Genomic DNA, 14,322 nt, shown 5'->3' on the forward strand with positions numbered 1-14,322 from the left:
TTGATAATTGTTGGGATTTTGGTAGTTGGAAAATTGATTTGGATCTTAATAATTGTTGGGATTTTGGTATCTAACTGGGTATTTAGAAGAATTCTGAGTATTGAAATGGTAATTGTTAGATTCCATTTCAAGACAAAGGCTAATAGAAAGTAATAATAATAGTGAAAATTTTGGTTTTTTTTTTCCTGTGTCCAAATCAAACGAACAAAGTCTCTATTTATAGAGGAAAAAAATCATTAATTTTGGTTAAAAAAAAATTTCCATAATTTTTTTTTGCAATGAAATAATTGAGTTCAAAAGATTAAGATGATAAAAATCCAAACAAACAATCAGAAGCTGATACGCGTCCCTATCCATTTCTGCGTCAGATTTTTCTCTCTCCCCTTCTGGCGCTCACGCGCCTTATCTGCGCGCGTGTTGCACGCGCCTGGCGCTGCCAACAAAATCGCGTCACGTGGCCCTCCGAAGTCAGGTTCAACATGTTGAACTCCCTCAACACCTCTTTCCTCCACATCATCTTCAACAAAACTCAACAAACCACTACACTATCTCAACAAAACTCAACCCCCCTCTCTCAACACCCTCATTGTAAATGGTCTTATGAGTGTCTTAAATCATATATGGCAATTTGGGCCCACAAAAAGTGAGTTAAGTCCTAAAATAAGTTTCTACCATTAGAGATGCTCTTATATCCACTATTTTTTACGGATATTTACTCATGCCTAACCTCATACCTATTTAGCGAATTTTTATTTTACTCATTATGAGTATCTTTTGTGGGTCCCCAATGTGCCCATTGCCATCCCTTCAACGTTGTCGGTCATCCATAACTACATACATGATGACACCTGACACTAGTCCAAATAAATCTTTCACAAGAAAAGGAAGAATCCAAGCTATTCTTGATGTAATTCTGTTCTTTTAACCAAGTTACTATTATTGATAAAGTTTTCTCCTTTTCTCCTCATTTTCTCCCATTGTACTTCTAAACCTTAACTTGCCATGTCAATAGTGGAATGTATTATTGTTAGGTTAAGGGTCGCTATACACTATATGAGAACGTTTCCTTCCTCTGTTTCTACTCAAATACACACCCCTCCTATGATATCTCTCCCTCTAACTCTATCATGCACTAGTGCCAGTAATGTTCATTTGTTCTCCACAACAACATTCGAATTCTAAGAATCAACAATGAAAGAAACAATATTCTACGATGCTTGTAGAAGCAACTCCTCAAAACCTACTTCAAAATCGCAGAAAACAGAGACTGAAAAACAGAGCATGCCCACGAGAAGCAGAGGATGCAGCAAGCACCCGGTTTATCACGGTGTCCGAATGCGCAACTGGGGTAAATGGGTATCTGAAATTCGTGAGCCACGCAAGAAATCACGAATCTGGCTTGGAACTTTTGCCACCCCTGAAATGGCAGCAAGAGCACATGATGTTGCAGCTTTGAGCATCAAGGGCCACTCTGCGACCCTCAACTTCCCCAACATCGCTCACGTGCTCCCCAGACCAGTCACGTGTACTCCACGTGACATCCAAGCTGCGGCGGCAGAAGCCGCCGCCATGGTGGAGCTCGATCACACATCTCCTCTGTCTGAAACAGAGTCCTCTGTTTCTGAGCTGAGTGAGATTGTTGAACTTCCTAACATTGAAGAGATATTTGACTCAGTTGACTCGGGGACTGAGTTCATATCCACTGACTCGGGGAATGTTTGGGTGTACCCTCCAATGGGAAGTTTCTCTGACTCAGAAATGGTGGTTGAAGAGCTTGAGGGTTTTATTATAGATAGCTCTGAGTATGGCATTCCATTTTGGGACAAATGGGTGTGATAGAAAGATGAGAAATGAGATTCTTATCTTTCTAAGGCTGTGTTTGGCATTGTCTCATCTCATCCATCACTGTAATATATACCTTCAATTGAATTCCATCCCCTCCTTCTACTCTTTGCTAACTAAAGTGTGAATGTGTATAGTGTTTTTTTCTTTCTTTCATGATTTTGAGATTACTTACTTCTAATTTATGGACAAAAGAGAAATTCATAATGTATAGTTGTTTCATTTGGCCTAAAATGGTAGTAGGGTCGATATAATCCGAGCAGCCCGAAGGTTCCACAACTACTAAGCGGACATTATGTTGTCCAACTAAAACTATCATAAGTGAGACTCGTCTTATTTAATAATGTCCAACTAAAACTATCACAAGTGAGACTCGTCTTATTTAATAGCTGCTCGAGGGAACTTAAGGCACCACATTTATAAATAAAAAAATTGAAATCTCAAAACATTAATTGTGAAAATTTAAACAAATTATTTTAGTTAGTTAATAATGGTCTCATTTTGAAAGTTGTTTTATATTTGAATGTTTGATTTTTTAAAAAAAGAATCATAATACTTGAATCAATAACTTATTAGGGATTTTTTGGTACATCAGAAATATAAGTTATTCTATTTAGAAATTGTTCATTGGAAGTTCTCCTCACATTCTTCTACCTCTTACCACTTGAGCTATCATTTAGAATAAATTATTAGGGATATGAATGTCTAATTAACATAACACTCAAATATTATCAAATTTTATATATAAGAAATCCAATGACTTAATTGAGTACATCATTTTTTTTTCTTGAAATGAACAGTATACTCTTTCTGGAAACCTTTTCATCCACTCACTTATCATTCATACCGAGAATCCATAATTGATACTAATTGGGGTTGGATGTCCACAAAAAGCCTTGGAAGTTGGCTTTGTTTTTGCCACTTATGTCTGAAAACCTCCAATTAAAGTTGATGTTTTGATTTGTTTTTTTGTGTGTCCCAATTGAAAATGTGGTTGTGGGTAACTGTCCTGCTTATGTACTGCTTCTGTTCTTGTCCCCTAGAGTCTTCATCATTCATTTCTTTTATGGTTTTTACATGTGATTAAGTTAATAATATGCTTGATTTTTCAAAGCCTGCTTCAGTATAAATGATTGACTTATTCCAAGTGTAGCAAAAACAATTTTTTTTTGAAACTATAAAAAATTATGATTTAACGATTGAACAATTTAGGTATCACCAAGCATTTTGGGATTTCTTCGATAGTTGGTACTTGGTAGTTTTTATTGCTTTGCTTAATTGCTAATCTATACCACTTGTAAGGCTGTAACCATAATAATTAAGTAAGTAACCCTACAAATTCGACTTGATCACTCACAAACATATACAAATAAATAAATAAATAAGCCTATCAAAAAAAAAAAATACAAATAAATAATTGAAACAGGAATAATTGTCTTTCATTAGTTTAGTTAAGCAATTCTTCCCTGTTTCATTTGACTTATGAACGTAGAAAAGCATGTCCATCTTATGATCTTATCAATAATTGAGACTACATTATGCATGCTACATGAATAATATAAAGCATTTAAAGGTGTAAGCAATATCCTGTCTAGTCATTACATAGTCCAATTAGTGCATCCATCCTTTTGTCGGTTATATTTAAATAAGTTTATCTTAACATTTTAATCTCACCAACTAATATGTCAACTAGCCCTTACAATTTGAGCTATCATTTGAGACTAATTTTGAATAACTATATTCAATGATTCATTTTAAAAAAATTACGTTCAAAAAAAACTGTTTCATTCTAAATTTTAAAAATAGAAAATAAAATAAATAATAGGTATATTCAATAAAAAAAGAAGATAATATATGTAATTAATTAGAACATAATGACGTTAAAAATAGGCTTCATTATTTTTTTAATTTTCTAAATTATTGATTTGATAATCAATATACGCATTAAAAATTATGGTACATTAAACAAGTTGAGGATTAAGTGTGTTTAAACAATTTAAAAGCAGTTTCAAAAAAACGACAATTTTTATCTCACAATGATTAAAAATAAAAAATTTAGAGCAATAAAAAAGAAGCTCTCAAAACACACGCCCAGTGGGACTCGAACCCACAATCGCTTGATTAGAAGTCAAGCGCCTTATCCATTAGGCCATGGGCGCCACTGATAGTAATGCTGAAACATAATTTATATAATGGTTATGTTAAGATGGTAGAATATGTAATATAAAATTCCTTTAAATAAATCAGTTTTTGGGGTGAGTTATTAGATTATGGTGACACATAAACCATATTGTGAACTTTTACCTATTGAATTACTGATCTAAATATCTAATACTTGCAACATTGATGAAACTAGGAGCAGGGGTAGGACAAGGATAGGTAGATCATGCCTCATTCACCAGAGAGTTGAAGTTAGCTTAGCTTGATCATATTATCCTTGTGAGGGATGAGGAGGCCATGAATGTTATATATGGGTTATCTTATACACTAACAGTTCATAACAAGGAGAAAGAAAGCCATTGCCCCTTACCTTATTTACTGGCTGTGACATGGAACACAATGGCAAAGGCAGAGTTTGTGTGACAGGGGCCTCAGGCTATCTAGCTTCTTGGCTTATTAAGCAACTTCTTTTGTCTGGTTATCATGTTGTTGGAACAGTTAGAGATTTAGGTTCTTTTCCCTCTCCCTCTCTCTTGCATCAAAATCTTGAACTAGTTTGTACAGCTCTCTTATAATTTCCATCAATCAAATATCAAATTAATTTAACTACTTCATCACAATTCCTACCCGAAACCGGATTCGGATATCCAGGAGTAAATTCTCACCATCAAGGGATATGAGTTGTTTGATCAACATCGGACATTTTAAATTTCAAGTTTATCTAAGCCATCAGGTTTCTATGAAACTTTTGAGTCGTCCGATCTTTGATCAAATAGCTCATATTAACTAGTCAATCACAACTCCCATCCAAAACCAGATTTGGATTCCTGAAGAAAATCCTAATTCACACGGTCAAGGAATATTTTGATGAAAATCTGAGCTTTCTATTCTTTTGATCGGACAACTCAAATAACTTGAGCGTGTGAGTTTATAATTTTCTGCACAGTAAATAAGTTAAATCTCTCATTTTTTAGTATCCATTGAGGTATTTTCACCTAATAGTTTGTGCTTTTCTTTTTTTGGGTTAGTTATAAGTGATCTAGACTAGTATTACTCTAGCACCTTAGATTTTCCCTTTGTTAAGACTTAAGACTATATACTTGGCTAAGCATATGACAAATGAAAATGAGTTCTGAGAGCTTTTTTTTTTTACTATGTTCAAATATATTCTCAATTTATACATGCTCAACAATGTAGCATATACATGTTAATTACATTAAAGACATTCATTCATTCATACATATCCATGGCACTGGCACATACAGGGAAGCAGAAGAAAGTTGAACATTTATGGAAGCTAGAAGGAGCAAAAGAAAGACTGCAACTTGTTCAAGCCGATTTAATGGAAGAAAACAGCTTCGACAATGCCATCATGGGATGCAAAGGTGTCTTCCACATTGCCTCTCCTGTCCTAAAGCATATCTCAGATCCTAAGGTATAATATAATATGTCTATACTCTTTCTCTGTGTTTACAAACTTATCCAAATTATCACAACACAACATGCATACTACACTAAGTATCAATTTTATCCAAAAATACAGTTAGAAGTTGTGGAACCTGCAGTCCAAGGTACGCTAAATGTGCTGCATTCATGTCGCAAGAACCCGGCCCTTGTTCGAGTGGTTTTAACCTCATCATCTTCAACTATTCGAGTAAGAGAGGATCTTGATCCAAACATACCTCTAGATGAGTCTTCCTGGAGCTCCTTGGAATTATGTGAGAAACTGCAGGTACATAGATAATGCTTAAGTGATCATACAATATACATAAAAGATTTGGACCGCGCACAATCTTAGGTGACATTCAGCTTTGTGATGGTTTTTTACCTTCACTTTGTGATCCTTAAAAACTGCCACAAAAGTGTATATTGAACGGTATCACCCTTTACGGCATGGTTCATTATCATGATTGTATAAATTAAGGTTCTCTAATGTGAATTTGAAAGTGTAAAAGTAAGAGAGGATCCTATGAGTTAATATTACAACAATATTTTAAATTACAATCCTAATTTTGCCTTAATTGGTCACTTTTTTCATAAGAAATCATAGTTCTAATTGGTAACATGTATTGAAGGCATGGTACCCAATGTCAAAGACACAAGCAGAAAGAGCAGCATGGGAATACTGCAAAGAGAATGGAATACATTTAGTGACTGTTCTTCCATCATTCATCATTGGACCAAGCTTGCCACCAGATTTGTGTTCTACTGCATCTGATGTTCTAGGCCTTCTCAAAGGTAAATAAAACACACTGTGCTCTATAAGGTGGTAAGTTTTCTGTGAGTAATGGTTATTGTTGTAATTAATTAACAGGGGAAACAGAGAAATTTCAATGGCATGGAAGAATGGGTTATGTTCATATTGATGATGTTGCCCTTTGTCACATTCTTCTTTTTGAAAATGAAGCCTCCCATGGCAGATACCTTTGTAGCTCTACAGTCATGGATAATGACGATTTGGTTGCCTTGTTAGCAACACGTTATCCTAGCTTGCCTATCCCAAAAAGGTTGGTTAATGCTTCTCACTTGCACTCTAAGTAACCGTAAGTACAATTAAACACTGGTTTTAAACTGTTAATCATGAGTGTGAACATTAAGATTGAATTCAAGAAAAACCTTTTTTTAAGTGCTATCCTCTCATAATTGAATATAATAAAATTATTGTTTGGGGTAATAAGTTTCATGTCACGACATATAATAAGGAGTTTTGAAATTGAACTTTTTTTTCCTAATTGTTGTCCTCTCTTATAATTGAACAACAAGTGGTAGCTCAATGTAATAACTGTCATGTCATGATAGATAACAGTAATGGATTTTTAAATTAGCATTTTAGTGCTTAATAAAGAGAGGGCAACACAATTGTCTAAATAAGAGAGAACATGAGAGAGCTACCATTTGAAATAAGTGATTAAGTTATTTATCTAAATTATTAAAAAAAAGGTATTTACCTAAACGCACAGTGTATCTTTGATCAATTAACTGGCCTTTTTACTGTGATTATTACGTCTAACAATTTTAATATATTCACACTTTACTTTTTCTTCATTTCACTCATTTTCTTCTTATTTCTCTTTTTTTTTTTCCATTACACCACCAATCATATGCCCACTTCTTTATTTTCTATCTCCATCTCTCTATAGTTGATGTGAACAAACAAATTTCCTTAAGTCAATTATAATACTAAAATCTAAAAAGTAAAAACAGCTTTGATTTTTTTTTTCTTTTTTGCATAATGTAGTAAGTATCCTTTATTTGATTTTCAGGTTCCAGAAACTAGATAGGCCACATTATGATCTAAACATCGGAAAACTGAGCAGCCTGGGATTCAAGTTTAAGTCTGTTGAAGAAATGTTTGATGATTGCATTGCATCGCTTGTGGAGCAAGGCCATCTCAAATTCAAATGAGCTTCCATGTTTTTAGATGATAATTGTATTCTAAATACAAATGATAAATAATATGATTAAGTCCAACCTCCCCAAAATAAAATAAAAGAAGTTTAAGCCCCTTCCCTCTATATACAGCAAATTAAATTAATATACAACCTTGGATAGAATCACTTCAAATAATTTTCTGCTAGTGTTTAGTAGAATGCACATGCAAGTATCAAATTTCTGCAAGGTATATGTAATATTTATGTTACAATTTAAAGTTATATTCACATATGTTACCTCCAAATTCTGGGAATTAGGCCAAACGTTAGGAACTCTCAGCTTAGGTCCCAAAAAATTGCCTGTGGGAGAAGATGATCATAAGCTGATTTTGAGCGAGCGGAGTGTAAAAAAACCAGACTTACACCAAATTTTTCTATCTTGTATTATACGGCATATTATGCTGTGAGAAAGGGGAATTAATCTAATAATAAAAAAATATAGGCCAAAAATATATGTTCAGCAAAGTAATGTACATGAAATGGTGTAAGAAGCAAAACGTTAAGTAGTAGAGATAGTTGAGCTCTTTAAGTAGTCTTGGTCCGATTTTGGGCGGTGTTTATGGAGAAAAATTTGTTAAGAGATACATACTCGTTTAATGCAATCTCCGAGTCTCGAGGGATTAGTCTCATGGCAGTCGGCTTGAAAAAAAAATGGTATGAGAATTGCATAAGTCACCTACAATAATCTTTTGACCATTTAATGCCTAACAATTGATGTTGTTTTGATATATTATTTCCCTTGCAAAGTTTGAGCGCAAGTTGTGGTGAGCTTCCTTGAGGGGATTGGTCTCATAGTTGTCGGCTATGAGATACATTGAAAAAAAAATGATATGAGAATTGCATAAGTAACCCACAGGAATCTTTTGACCATTATTTAAGGCCTAAGAATTTATGTTGTTTTGATATGTTCTTTCCCTGCAAAGTTTGAGCAAGTTGTTGTGAGCTTCCTCAACACCAGTCATTGTCATCACAGTTAAGTCAGAAGTCTAGGACTAGAAGGAAAGGTCAAATATAATACTATTGAGTTTTGGGTAAATTCATGCCAAATTTCAATGTTATTGCCTTTGATTTTCTTTTAGATAAAGAAGCATGTTAAAATTGCTAGACTTTGGAAAAGGGTGATATTCTACCCGTTTAGATGCAAATCAAAGAGCATTTTTGAAGTTTATTTAGCTTATGTTATGTAGTCTATTTGTAGTCCCACATCGCTTATGTAGTCTATTTGTAAGTCCTACATCGCTTAGAATAAGGAGGAGGTTGACTTACTCCTATTATATATAAGCACCTCATTGTAAGCATTATACACACCAAAAAAATATTACTACCTAGTGTAGTCGTGGACGTAGGTACACACATTGTGTTCTAAACCACGTTAAAAACTCCTGTGTGATATTTCTTTCTCTCTTCTCTCTTTTCTATTATTGCTCCCAACAACTGGTATCAGAGCCGATGGTTCGTGGGACCATGACGGCTCCTTGTGTCGAAAGTCTTCCTAGCAGTGTGGCTAGGCGGCGGGTTCCGTTGGCAGCGAACGGCGGTGCAAGGTGGATCCGCATACGGGAGGACCATGGGTGATGTGGTTGAAGGACTCACACTTGAGGATAGCTTCCGCAGACGGGAGGACCATGGGTGATGTGGTTGAAGGACTCACACTTGAGGGGGAGATTGTTGGAATCAAGTGTCAGAGTCAAGTCCCACATCGGAGAAGTCAAGGTGAGAGGGAGAGTTTATAAGGAGATGGACCCATAAACCTAATGCCTTAAGGTTTTGGGTTAAGATGTGGTGTCCAGAATCTCCTTGGTGTCTCCCCTCAGCCTTGCCCCATGGGTCCTCGCCGTGACTCTCCCCAACATCAACAAACTCCAATAACCTGTATCTTGACGTCTAGAATGGTTTAACTTTCAATCATTAGAGTCAGGAAACTTCCTTCTTCAATCCACAGCCACAAACAAATTGAATCAATACATGGAAAGACAATGTTTTCATGTTAATAGACAAGGTCTACCAAGAAGCTTCTCGGTAAATTGATATATGGAAACAGGTTGACTTTCTAGATAATAAACATTGAAAAGTCTATACTCTCTATAGTCTATATGTTCCTCATCGATCCCTACTACAAAGTTTCATTTTCCTCAAAGTTGAGTACTATTGCTAAGGTGCTTCAACCCAGGAATATGGATCCAAAGTTTTTTGAAGCAATAAGGAAAAATGACATAACCACATTTTCAAGCTTAGTTAAAGGGAATGAAGAAATACTTAATCAGAAAACGGAAGATTCATTCAGCACTCCATTACACCTTGCTTCCAAGTATGGTTGCACTGAAATGGTGTCTGAGATTCTCAGGTTGTGCCCTGACATGGTTTTTGCTGAGAATAAACAACTCAAGACTCCAATTCATGAGGCTTGCCAACAAGAGAATGTCAAGGTCTTAATGTTGCTGTTGGAGGCCAATCCAACAGCTGCTTGTAAGCTGAACTCATCTTGTAAAAGTGCTTTTTTGGTGGCTTGCAGCCATGGTCATCTAGACATGGTGAATCTCCTGCTGAATCTATCTGAGATGGTGGGGCTAGAAGTAGCAGGCTTTGATGAAACTTGTATCCATATTGCTATATCAAGAGGGCACACAGGTAGGCATGAGAGTTTTCTGCAAGTTTTTGTAAATTGTATTTAGCGCATATTTGGATCAGCGTAGTCACAATTGATTATGGATAAAATTGATTACAGTAAAAGTAAGCTGATTTATATTTGTTTACATTTATGAAAATGGTGATTTGTTTTGTAAAATGGTTAGCACAGAAGCTGCTCTCTCTAACTTTGATTTTGCGACTGAAATTAATTCTCCAACATAACTTCCAAATATATATATTGTCATTCAAAAGTGATTTTACTCGATAAGAATTGATTCTGAGGATTCATTGGGGAACTAATTTTAGCTAGAATCACCTTTGCATTGATTTCAACTTTCAAGTCAAACTTCTGACTCTTTTGAATCATGTAATATTAATCACTTAACAATAAGAAGGGGGTGGATTAGAAAATTCAAATAGTTGATGATCTAAGGAAACTCCTAAACTATTGATTGTTTGTGCAGATGTTGTGAGAGAGTTGTTGAATAAGTGGCCAGGGCTTAATCAAGTGATTGACGACAATGGAAATTCACTATTGCATCATGCTTGTAATAAAGGGCACAAGGAGATTGCATGGATCCTACTAAGACGTGATCCAAATCTTGCTTTACAATACAACAACAATGGTTACACACCACTGCACCTGGCAGTGATGAATGGGAAAGTCTCAATCCTTGAGGACTTTGTGTCAAGCTGTGCTGCATCATTTCACTATCTCACAAGAGAAGAAGAGACAATATTTCACTTAGCTGTGAGGTACGGATGCTATGATGCATTTGTATTCTTGGTGCAAGTTTCCAATGGTACCAATCTATTGCATTGTCAAGATAGATTTGGCAATAGTGCTCTACACCTTGCAGTTATAGGTGGCCGCCATAAGGTGAGAAATTACTCAGAGTTTTCATTATGTTTAATTACCATGAGAAATCTCAACATTTACTCTTTTGAAATCAAGAAAAATGTAAGAAAACAAGAAATAAATTGAGACTTCAGTGCTTTCCCTCCTTCAATATCATTCAATAGTTAATTCTTTGTTGAAATATTGTTCAGACTACTACCATGAAAAAGAACTTACCTTAATTAATATACCTAAATCAAAATAACAGCCTATTTGTTTTGAATGTAAAACTATACACATCTGTAGTTGTGCTAAATTGTTTTATGATCATTGTAGATAGCAGAGTTCTTGATCATCAAGACAAAGCTAGATATTAATACTCGGAACAGTGAAGGGATCGCAGCACTTGACATCCTTGACCAGGCTATGGACAGTGCAGAAAATAGGCAATTACAAGCCACTTTTATCCGAGCTGGAGGTAAAAGAAGCTTCAACCAATCTTCATCTTTTTCACTGGAAATAGAAAAGTCCAATTCGCATTCACCAGCAGCGTCTAGGCTTTCTTTGTCAAGGAGGTTTATGGCTAACGAAGTGGAAGTGCTGAATGACATGGTTTCTTATGATTGTACAAGCCCTCCTAAAGTTAGCAAAAGCACAGACCCTAGATCACCTCAGCCTCAAGTAAGTGAGACATTAGAGAATGGAGCCTATACACCATATTACTTCTCCCCAACAATTTTAGGGAAACACAAGCATCACAGCAAAAGAAAAGTGGAAAATCTAAATCAACATTACTATACTCAGAGGAATAAGTACCATCATGAAATGCACAAAGAGGCATTACTGAATGCTAGGAACACAGTTGTATTAGTTGCTGTTTTGATTGCAACTGTCACTTTTGCCGCCGGTATTAGTCCCCCTGGTGGTGTGTACCAAGACGGACCGATGAAAGGGAAGTCAATGGTGGGTAAAACAACAGCTTTCAAGGTCTTTGCAATAAGCAACAACGTAGCACTTTTCACCTCTTTGTCTGTAGTTATTGTTCTTGTTAGTATCATTCCCTTTAGGAGAAAACCACAGACAATACTACTAATGATGGCTCACAAGGTCATGTGGGTAGCTGTGGCATTTATGGCAACCAGCTACGTTGCTGCCACATGGGTGATCTTGCCACATAGTCAAGAGATGCAATGGCTTTCTGTTGTGCTGATAGCATTAGGTGGTGGCTCTTTGGGAACAATATTCATTGGTCTTAGTGTGATGCTGGTTGAGCACTGGCTGAGGAAATCCAAGTGGAGAAAGACAGGGAAGGAAGGCCTTGATGGAGATGCAAACTCAGAAAAGGAAAGTAAAAATTCAGATTTTGAGAGCTCTTATTTGCAGGGTTATCATTCATACTGATTAATTTGGCTCCCTAAGTGAAAATATTATGTTATGTGTAAGGAGAATGTACATTAATACCACTTCTACAAGAATGATATAAAAGTATGAGTATTGTTTGGTACAATTTGGGTAGAGCATGGGTACTTTTTGGATACACATACCTTGACTCAAAACAACTTCGTTTTACTCATAGGATTAGCTTTTATCTTTAATAAATAAGAAAATCCTAAAATTACTTATTCCCTTAAACAACAAGCATCCATCTTGGTGGCATACTATGGATAATTGTGAAAAGTTAAACTGAAGAAGTCTAATAAAATTATTGTATTAGTTAATCTGGTGAAGATTTATGTATATAGGTCTCTAATTTTATCTTCTAAGAGTTATCAAATTCATTTGCCAATGATTTATTGTGAAAGACTCTAGAAATAATGTACTTTGAATATTGAAAGCAGGATGGTCTTAGGAAATTAAAATAAACTAACAAATGCTTCCACATGAAAGCAAACACTTACATCAGAGAGACTCAATCTATGACCAAAAATATAAAATAGTTCAAATGGCAATTAATGCCTAAACAATAATCAACAAAGGGAAAAACAACTAAATTTCCTAAAGTGACCAAAACAAGACAACATTGAATATTCAGTGTGCTAACAGCAGCACAGAAACAAACATGACCAAAGGAGCCACAAAAGTTGAACTAATTAGCATCACAGATGCTGAAGACTCATAGCCATCAGAAGGTGAAGAAGCACTGTCTGAGAAACTTTGAGGTGAAGGAGCCATTCCTGAGAAACCTTGAGGAGCATTTGCAGGGGCTTCAGAAACTGGTGGTGGAGATTTGATACCTGGATGCTGAGACATAACCTCCACAAGCAACTTTTGCCCATTTTTGCAGTGATCACCAGTTCCACTGATGAAGTAGAATGCTCCAGATCTTTCAAGGTTGAAAGTGCTTTTCCCATTGTCAAAAGCAGTGATGGGGTCACTTGTGTCACAATCAAAGTAATCACTTTTCTCCACACTGAGAACAGAGTCATCCTGGTACTCAAAAACTGCAAAAACAAGAACAGGAATCATAAAAATTAGAAGTGATCGAATTTTCAACATGAACTAAGTGCAACTCTTTGAACATGATATTGAATGAAGTTACCAAGAGAGTCTCCAATTTGGAATCTGTTCCTTTCAGCCCATTGGGTGTAAAACTCAGTCTCATTGGGTTCATGCCAGCCAAGGTGACCACCAACTTGGAACTGCATTGCAGCTTCAACAGGGGTGTTTGGAGAAGCTAAGAAAATGATGAGACAAGAACATAGGAGGAACAAAAAGGATGATGACATGTTTGTGTTCTTTTTTTTCACAGAACAAAAATCAATCAATGTTTGTGGTGTGAAGCAATGGAGATTGCAGAGAAGAGTATATATAGATGAATGTAGAAGCACGTTGAGCAAAAAGTGAGGTTTAGTGGAGCGGTTATGGTGATAACGTGTGTGAAGTGGTGGCGGTTATACTCAGAGAGTGTGCCAAGTTGTTGTTGTTGCTGATTTTAGGCGCGAATGAGAATCGAGCTTCTAGATACTCTTTTTTTAAAATTAAAATATAAAAATAAATTTCTTTCCCATGAGAATACATGGTATAATTAGAATTTTTTTTGGCAATTGTAAATTATGTAAGTAGAAATGAGGTGTGAAGCCAAGGTAGTCGGATGAAAATCAGGTTTTAAGATCACTTCAATTAATTTTTTTTTTGAAATTCACTTCAATTAATATTAATTAAAAGAGATATTAACATTTAGAATTAATTTCATTTATGTGTAAATTTTTTAAAGAATAAAAAATTTTTTTACTTGTAACAAAATTTCGAAATTTATACATATAATTATAAAATGATAATATAAAAGAATAAAAATTTAAAATTAAGAAATTTTTATATTCTAACCGGATAACCTATATCACACCAAGATGATTGTTGTTGCTCGTGGTCTTAATGTGTGTTAGGATATGGTCATATGGATAATTATTGTATCTTGCTTCTTTT

General features: G+C 35.3%; 4 protein-coding genes and 1 non-coding gene across 5 annotated transcripts; 3 read left to right on the forward strand and 2 right to left on the reverse strand.

Annotated features, from left to right (window-relative positions):
- Positions 1-980: 980 nt before the first annotated feature.
- On the forward strand, positions 981-1,963 carry LOC130748292 (ethylene-responsive transcription factor TINY-like). Its single transcript, XM_057601475.1, has one exon. The coding sequence runs from the start codon at positions 1,192-1,194 to the stop codon at positions 1,834-1,836; it is 645 nt and encodes a 214-aa protein (XP_057457458.1). The 5' UTR covers positions 981-1,191; the 3' UTR covers positions 1,837-1,963.
- A 759-nt stretch (positions 1,964-2,722) lies between these two features.
- Positions 2,723-7,642, forward strand: LOC130749396 (tetraketide alpha-pyrone reductase 1). Its single transcript, XM_057602746.1, has 7 exons — positions 2,723-2,744; positions 4,411-4,512; positions 5,268-5,437; positions 5,546-5,734; positions 6,078-6,240; positions 6,317-6,509; positions 7,266-7,642. The coding sequence occupies exons 1-7, from the start codon at positions 2,723-2,725 to the stop codon at positions 7,405-7,407; spliced, it is 981 nt and encodes a 326-aa protein (XP_057458729.1). The 3' UTR covers positions 7,408-7,642.
- Positions 3,929-4,001, reverse strand: TRNAR-UCU (transfer RNA arginine (anticodon UCU)). Its single transcript has one exon. It is a non-coding gene; the product is annotated as a tRNA-Arg (tRNA).
- Positions 7,643-9,486: 1,844 nt separating the features above from the next.
- Positions 9,487-12,406, forward strand: LOC130749794 (ankyrin repeat-containing protein At5g02620-like). Its single transcript, XM_057603163.1, has 3 exons — positions 9,487-10,061; positions 10,526-10,941; positions 11,236-12,406. The coding sequence occupies exons 1-3, from the start codon at positions 9,527-9,529 to the stop codon at positions 12,298-12,300; spliced, it is 2,016 nt and encodes a 671-aa protein (XP_057459146.1). The 5' UTR covers positions 9,487-9,526; the 3' UTR covers positions 12,301-12,406.
- A 521-nt stretch (positions 12,407-12,927) lies between these two features.
- LOC130742367 (early nodulin-like protein 7) lies at positions 12,928-13,625 on the reverse strand. The gene is made up of 2 exons (XM_057594469.1): positions 13,439-13,625; positions 12,928-13,340 (listed from the first exon to the last, which is right to left on the reverse strand). The coding sequence occupies exons 1-2, from the start codon at positions 13,623-13,625 to the stop codon at positions 12,928-12,930; spliced, it is 600 nt and encodes a 199-aa protein (XP_057450452.1).
- Between the last annotated feature and the right edge of the window lie 697 nt (positions 13,626-14,322).

Source organism: Lotus japonicus, chromosome 3 (assembly GCF_012489685.1).
Source record: "Lotus japonicus ecotype B-129 chromosome 3, LjGifu_v1.2".
Classification (NCBI taxonomy): domain Eukaryota; kingdom Viridiplantae; phylum Streptophyta; class Magnoliopsida; order Fabales; family Fabaceae; genus Lotus; species Lotus japonicus.